This window comes from Cariama cristata, unplaced genomic scaffold (genome assembly GCF_000690535.1).
Source record: "Cariama cristata isolate BGI_N322 unplaced genomic scaffold, ASM69053v1 scaffold13771, whole genome shotgun sequence".
Classification (NCBI taxonomy): Eukaryota; Metazoa; Chordata; class Aves; order Cariamiformes; family Cariamidae; genus Cariama; species Cariama cristata.
The window spans coordinates 21,402-29,113 of record NW_009597617.1 but is presented as its reverse complement, the minus strand read 5'-3'; the positions used below and the strand labels follow the sequence as shown (position 1 = coordinate 29,113).

Below are 7,712 nucleotides of genomic sequence, written 5' to 3'. Positions count from 1 at the left end.
CGTGAATTTGCTGTTCAATCCACCGTCGTGACTCAGGCATGAAGTTACTTGTGTGTTCTCAGAACAACAAAGATAAGACATGAGAGGCATAAGGGTGTGCTGGGCAGAAGCTCCCATCAGTAGAGGTGCTAGGCAGGCAACACTCCACCTGTACTGCCCAGCTGCCTAGGCACGCTGGCAAAGAAGACACGGTACCAACACGCATGCAAATGACAGCCTTGAAAAGGAAAGATGGCACAAACAGAAACTTAAGGTAAGAGAAATATTTATTTAAATTTGCACAATAACGAGCTTATACTGAACAAATTCAATCAAGAAATAATAGTAAGTGCAGTAAAACAAGGAAATATTGATGACTTTTCCCATCAGAAAACATTAAGAAGCCATGCCTGTGCATCACGGTTTTTCTTTTTGGATTTTTTTTTTCTTTTTTTTTACAATAACTTCTTTTTTTTTTTTCAGCGCACATACTGTACATATCACATCATAGCTGCTAGGTTCTTTACTTCTGAAGGCTTCATCCTTTTACTCAAATGTCTGCTAAATTCTGCAGTGAGCAATCAAACACATTTGTGCAGTTCCAAATATGATTAGGTAAAAATCTCTGCATCTGGTCAAGTGTTGGACTTTCAAAGCTTCGGAAGACCCTGTAAGAGCTCCTAGTTGATTTTGGATCTTGACATCGTTATGTACAGCATTACAATGTGTCACTTCACACTAACCTAAATATTCTGCATAATGATGTCAGACAGACAAATAGCCAGAAGATTTGGACCTAACCTCATCCAAAGGGTTACACATCTGAGCTTGTCTTGAGTCCCATAAATTTCACTCTGATTCAGGTAACTGAGTTCATCACATATCTGCACTTTAGATGGACAAAACCAATCTAATTTTAATTTTGAACAATTTTTGGTCTAACGGTCTTTTTTGTGAAGGAAAATTCTTTAACCAGAAACTGCTTGTGAGAGATGGTTGTTGGTGTCACAGTTCCTGAAGGCACTGTGGGTCCACTGAGCAACAGACGTGGCCATTCTAAAGGAAGGAAAACCAGAAAGAAGAATTGAAACAACTGGCATTTTGTACAAACCAAGTACATTTAACAAGCTCAGCCATTCGTAAACACCCATCACATTTGAACGTACAGGTTTGTAAAATACAAGCCATGTACACATTTTGATCAGGACATTGTAGTCATGTCCTTCCCTTGCCCAAGGGAATGGGCTATCATGATTCCTCTAATTGCTTGGTTTGCTGTGGTCTGTGTTCCAGAGCTACAACATTCAAAATGAAAGAAGCTGGGATCAGTGGAAGAAATGGTCCCAACACAAAGGCATCAGGCATCTGCTCAAGTACACAAAGCTCTTTGTCACGGTTAAACCCCTGCTGGCAGCTCAGCCCCACCCAGCCGCTCGCTCATGCCCCTCCACTGGGATGGGGGAGAGAAGAGGAAGAGAAAAAGAGAGAAAATTCATGGGTTGAGATAAAGACAGTTTAATAGGTAAAGGAAAAATGGCACACGCAAGCAAAGTAAAACAAGGAATTCCTTCACCACTTCCCTTTGGCAGGAAGGAGGAGCAGAAAAGGTGTGAGGAGCAGAAAAGGCCTTGGCACTGTGCAAGCACCGCTCAGCAGTAACTACAACATCCCTGTGTTATCATCAACACTGCTTCCAGCACATATCCAAAACACAGCCCCATACCAGCTACTGTGAAGAAAATTAACCCTAGCCCAGCCAAAACCAGCACACTGTTGAACAAGACAGTGCACTTGGGAGCTTTATTTAGACCAGGCAGAAAGGACTCCGGGTTTTATTTAGCCTGAATGCTTCAAGTCAATACATCCTGGCTGTAACACCAGCAACCATTAATCCATAAAGTTCTTCCTGATAGTCCAGACATTCTTCTGAGAATATAAGCAATTAAGAGGAGATCATTAAAGTACTGGAGAAATGTTTTTCTGCATCTCTACTACTTCTTCTCTGAAGTCTGATTCTTACAATGCAAATAAAAGGTGTGTGTTATTTATGAATTACTTCAAGTACATTTGGTTGACTAAACTGCTAGGACTGATTAAAGATTCAAGCATTTTCTTTCACTCCTGTTACAGGAGGTTAGACAATCCTACTGTTCACCTTCTTTCCTTGTGATTTGAAATGGTTTTGTGGCTAAAAGTCAGATTTAGCTGATGCCCAGGTTTCTGAATTCTTAAAGCCTTTGTGTCAACCTATTTTGCCATAGCTTGCTTAGAGAGGCTTAGTCTGGAGCTTTGACCTTCCATGTGATGCTCTGCAAGAAAAGAGTGGGGTGACACAGGACAAATGAGATGATGGAGAACCACACAAACTGGGCACACCATCAACCTGACCTGGAGGGAGCGGGCTGCTTGCATGCAGAACTACAATATTAAAATGCTACTACTATAAGCAGATAGTGTATTTCGAAAACAAAACTGCTCTTTAAAGAGAATTGAGTAAGATTTGGCTTGCTGCTGGACAAAGTGGTACATCTTGACTGTTATGCAGGTTCTCACCTGAGCTGTATTAAATCTACGGGGTTTGGCAGGGTATCTGGTTTAATTTTATATATGTTCACAATGCAGCAATGGATTTTATTAGTCTGTGCATGTGTTTACACTGAATACAAATGAGTCAATGCTTAAGGTTCAGTCTTTGCTTAAGAGAAAAGGGCAGATGGGAGCAGCACCCAGGTGGCCCTCAGCAGAATTGATACATGGCTTCTTCATTGCCATCGATTAGCAGCACAACAGTGAGAACACATTTCCCATCACCAAATCTCAAAAGTGCTTTAGAGAAGAATCACCCCCTAACTATTTGTTTTACAGGCGGGGAAATGGTCGCACATAAACCTCAGCAACTTGCCCAAGCAAAGAGTAACTTCTAGCATTGGAGCTGGTGTATGCCACCAGCTATGGACCCCAAAAGCACGGGTTTCTGCACGTAAGCCCGTTTCAACACCCTTTGGGCAGCAGCTGCCTTTCTAACCATTCGCCACTCGGTCAGATCACAGCATTTTCTTCTAACCACCAACATCAAGACAAAAGCCTGCGCTTACTTGGCACATCCCACTTCCCTTGTGAAAGGACGCTGCCCCGCCAGCAGCAACTGCTGTTGCGCCCAGTATTGCGTCAGGCGAAGAAGAGGATGAAGGTGGCGATCGACAGCTTCTGCTCCGTGATCAGTTTCTCCCCGTCCCGCCCAGAAGGAGGTGTTGAAGTTAGATTAGTTTTTTATGAGCACCTTTTCAAAGTAGTTAATTGTACCATGTAGTAGAGTTTGGGAAGTATCTTGCTTGGGCAGGACATAGAATAAAGACCAAAATCAACTGTGAATTTCAGTAATAATTAAAGATCTATGGATGAATCCTGCTGTCTCTCTCTCCTTGACTACTGTGGAAACACTCTCTGTCATTCTCCAGTATTGGATGGTGGAAAACACAATTCACCTTACAGGCTCAATTTGAATGGAAAAACTTATTTTAACCTCCTTTTCTTTTGCACCTTTAAAAAGAGATGCCAGAATTCACATAAGCCCATAGCCATTAATTTTAAACCTCAGACAATGAATTCCTTTGACTACAAAAACTATAAAATGTTCTAAACATTATGCTGATCACACCATTAATTTTAAAGCAAGAAAGCTATGTAAACATACACCTAGTCCTTTTATTCTCGAAACAATTACTATTCTCAAAAAGCCATTCAATCAGTTCTGAGAACCCTATAGTATCACACAGAACAAATTTCATGTGTGAAGTCTAGTCTTGCATACCTATTCGCTCCTGCATATGTTCCCAAGATAGCGTGGAGCTATATAGTAAGAACTGTGATCAAACTTCAACTGAGCTACCCCAGTGGAAAAGCAAAGCCCACTACGGCGTCCACAGCACACTGCGGCACGGGCTGTTGTCCTGCTGCTGACCTGCTAGCGCATTAAACCATCCTTCTAGCACATGCAAGAGTAAAGCTGACTAAGCCGAACACTTTTACTGTTATCTCTGCTGCTTTAAAACACCAACTATCCACTGACCGGACTCAGTGCATTAATATTTATATGCCACAGAACGAGCTGGGAAAGAAGCATCTCAGCTTAATTTTTATGCTCTTTACCTTGCACTGGCAGAGGGTGCACTCTGTGCCGTGCTTAATCCAAGAAGACCCAGTGAAGCGCACGACATTGGTTTCATCCAGACAGGTTTTAGTGATGTCGTTGCGAATGGTGTCCGCCTGGCAGGGGTCCGTGACACAGCGTGGGCAGCACTCGTTCTCGGGGAGGACACTGAATTCACAATCCACCTCCGGGCATGGCAAGGGCCAGCAGTCAACTTCGCCTTGCTGTTTCCAAATGTTACAAGAACAAGAGAAGATTATTAGCTCTTATTTTGTTTCATCACCCATTCCTCTGAATCAGCATTATGTTCCTTAGCTGGCCAATTCCACCCATCTGGTCCTATTCAGAAGTCAGCGCAGAGAACACTGACAGTCGCTGCCTGTGCGAGACACAGCAAGTCGGGTGCTTTTTTCTGCAGCTATTCAGGAAGCAGATTAGATTTACCTTACTTCAATACACTCTGCATCAAGCTGCAGCTGAAAATCCTCCATAAACGTCGTGCAATACAGAATATGGATTTCTCCATGTGAAGTCCTACTTCTGCAAGTGACAGAAGCCATAACAAGACTGCACTGCAAAAGTGCTTCAAAACCTCCACTTTCACCTAGTTCTTACTTCTATTCAGACTGTTGGTTGGCCACAGAAAGCCCCCAAATTTAGCTCTGGATGGGCTACAGTTTATCTTTGTTGTGGTTACAAATGCATTGGCTGGACCAAGGATGCCAAGCTACCAGCAGCCCCACGTAACAGGGGAGAGCAGCGCCTGTTCGGTGAGGGGACCTCCACCCACTTCCCATCTATTTCAGATGTTAGGATCAGAATACCTGAACCTCCTGACTTAATCACACCTTCTGCGTGATGGGTTTAGAACAGTCAGGGTATGAAAAGGTCAAAGCAGAGACTGGTATTGGGCCAGAATATTCTTAGGGGAAGTTACCGTATGCCTGTACACAAATCTAAAGATGTCTAATTATTCACAGCAGTTACTAGAAGTTGGAGTCAGCTTCCCTTCCACTCTGGACAAGGGCCAAAGGTTCAGATCTATTGGTTAAAGAAAAGACTTCACAGAAATCATTAATGCATATTTCTTTGGGAGCAGGTCCACTTCTGACCTCCAATTTATTCAGCTCGTTTGAGCGCAGATTGAGTAGTCTGGATTTAAGGGGGGCAAAGAGAATAGCATTTGGCCCTAAGAAAGAAGTTCATTCACAAAAACTGTATCTAAGGCTTTGAGAATGAGGGGTTCAGCATCTCCAGAACAAAAGCTGAAAAAAATTCCCAGGGGTTTTTCATAGCTCCAAATCAACTCCTCTTGTCACGGAAAGTATTGTGAAGTTACTCTGTCACAAAATTCTCATCTGGGTCAGTTTTCCTCTTTTTGAATCACATGATGTCAAGAATGAAAGTAATCTTTAAAAGCAGTCACTGATTTTGGTATTTCAATTTATTTTTTGCAGTGATGGACAGTACAAGGAGTAGACAATACGTTGTTGCCCAGAGAGGCTGTGTGGTCTCCTTCTCTGGAGATGTTCAAACCCCTCCTGGACGCGATCCTGTGCAACTGCTGTAGGTGACCCTGCTTTGGCAGTGGTTGGACTGGGGGATCTCCAGAGGGCCCTGCCAACCCCCACCGGTCTGGGGTTCGGTGAAAAAATCCCTGACAACTGAATGAAAGCAGGCTTTAGTTACAGAAGTAACATCTTGGGAAAAAAAATAAATCTATTGAAATCCCAAACTTTAGGTTGTTTTGGTTTGGTTTTAAGACATTTAACGAAGCACCTGGGAATCTGTTTCACTGGATTTTAGCAGTGGTAACACTGAAAGCACAGTGTCTACACAAATTGGTTTCTGGTTGTTATTCATGATACCCTGACAAGGCAAAGCTGCTAGACGGACTAGGCTTTACATTTGGAGATAACCTGTGATAAAAGCTAGTTGTTTTTATCTTGGGATTTTTTCTGTCACAGAAACTTTCTGAGCGGCATTATGCAGAATAGTTTTTGCCTAGACTCTGAAATACATGCCTAGGAAAAAGATTACAAGTTTTAACCGATTTTTTTTTTCCAAACCTCATTTCACTGTTTGCAAAATGCATCGAGTCTTATTATTTTTTCTGTTGCTCAAACCATCTGAATGAATAAACAAATTTTAGTCTGTCAGCATATTTGGAATTATCAACCGTGATAATAAATACGTATTTAGAATTTCCTTATACAGCTTCATCAGTCTTTGAATGAGCGAACACATGAGTGTTTCTCTGCAGGTGCCGTATCCAAATGACCTCCACTCTTTGCTAAAACAGTCCTCATGATTAAATCACTTACATCTATTGTGTCAAAATGCATTTTTGACTGGAACTTGACAACACTGACAAAAATCCATGAAAACCAGATTTTGATTATACACATACTCCAGGGGAAATTAAATGGATGCTAATGCATGAAGATTAACTCTTCACAGCTCAGAACATCCCACATCCTCGTTCCCTCCTGTCTCCAGTGCTGTAACGGGGATCCTCACCAAGCAGCGACACTGCTGACAGTTCTGCACCCAGGAGTCTCCGCTGTTGTAGGAAAGCTCCCCGCTCTGGTGTAAGCACTGACTGCTGAGCCTCGGGTCACATTCAGGACAGCAGAAGAGGTCGACAGTGGGATTTTCACAGTCACAGACCATTCGCCGGCACATCACATACCCACTCTGTTGTTGGAAGACAGACATAGAGCGATGGCAGAAATTTGCACTCCAGCAGTACTTGTACCAAAATTTGATTTTTTGGCATGATTCTAAGCCACTACCAGCTCACAAGTTTTTCCGCTATACAGTATCTCTGTCAAAATGCAATTCAAACAGAGGCAGAAACCACAATACACGCTCAGTAACTACCATAAAATTCCCCTGTTGTCTTATATACATCCTTCATACAACCCATCTGCAGGTAGCTCGCCCCTAAGGTGATGAAACCCAAGGGTGTCTTTCCCAAGGGTCAAATTTTAATGGATTGCACTAAGTTTATGTTATTCTTATACAGATGCTAGTTGAGTCTTGCTTTAAACTTCCACATCAATCAATCATCCACAAACAATTCTGTAGTTATCCACATAAGGAAGATGATAGGTAATCTGAAATTAAACTCATGCCTATGAAACTTGAGCTGCTGGAAACGCTCAGGACTTTGTCAGCCATGTATTATTGGGCCTTCATTCTCCATCAGCATTTAGCTTGGGATCAAGCATCCCACAGCAAACATTTGAGAAAGCTAAGCTGAATTAGTCTGCAGATACAGAACCTACTTCTATTTATAGTCATCTGCTAGAGATACTGGCATCAGTCACCAACCCCAGTATGTGTCTAGACAGACAGTTTCTTTGCATGAAAATGCTGTTACTCCCACCCAGAAAACAGAGGCGGCATCTCTGCTCACAAAAGAGTATTATCGTGCTTCTCCCAGTATCATACAATAAACCTCCTGTGGAAGTTCTGCTCGTGCAGGTTGGAGAGAGAAGCTCTCCCCAAAACCCTATATAATATGTAATTCCATTTTTCTGTAGCACCACATGTGCAGCTAAACCAGGAATTTCACTTG

The 7,712-nt window shown here is 42.5% G+C and overlaps 1 protein-coding gene across 1 annotated transcript in view; it reads right to left on the bottom strand.

Annotated features, from left to right (window-relative positions):
- Positions 1 to 248: 248 nt before the first annotated feature.
- Positions 249 to 7,712, bottom strand: part of LOC104168394 (protein NEL-like) — a gene marked incomplete at its 5' end in the record, with an annotated part of 17,846 nt that continues 10,382 nt past the window's right edge. Inside the window, 3 exons of the mRNA XM_009708970.1 lie at positions 249 to 1,035; positions 4,129 to 4,353; positions 6,650 to 6,826. Coding sequence (XP_009707272.1) covers positions 985 to 1,035; positions 4,129 to 4,353; positions 6,650 to 6,826 — 453 coding nt within the window. The remainder of the gene's footprint in view (positions 1,036 to 4,128; positions 4,354 to 6,649; positions 6,827 to 7,712) is intronic.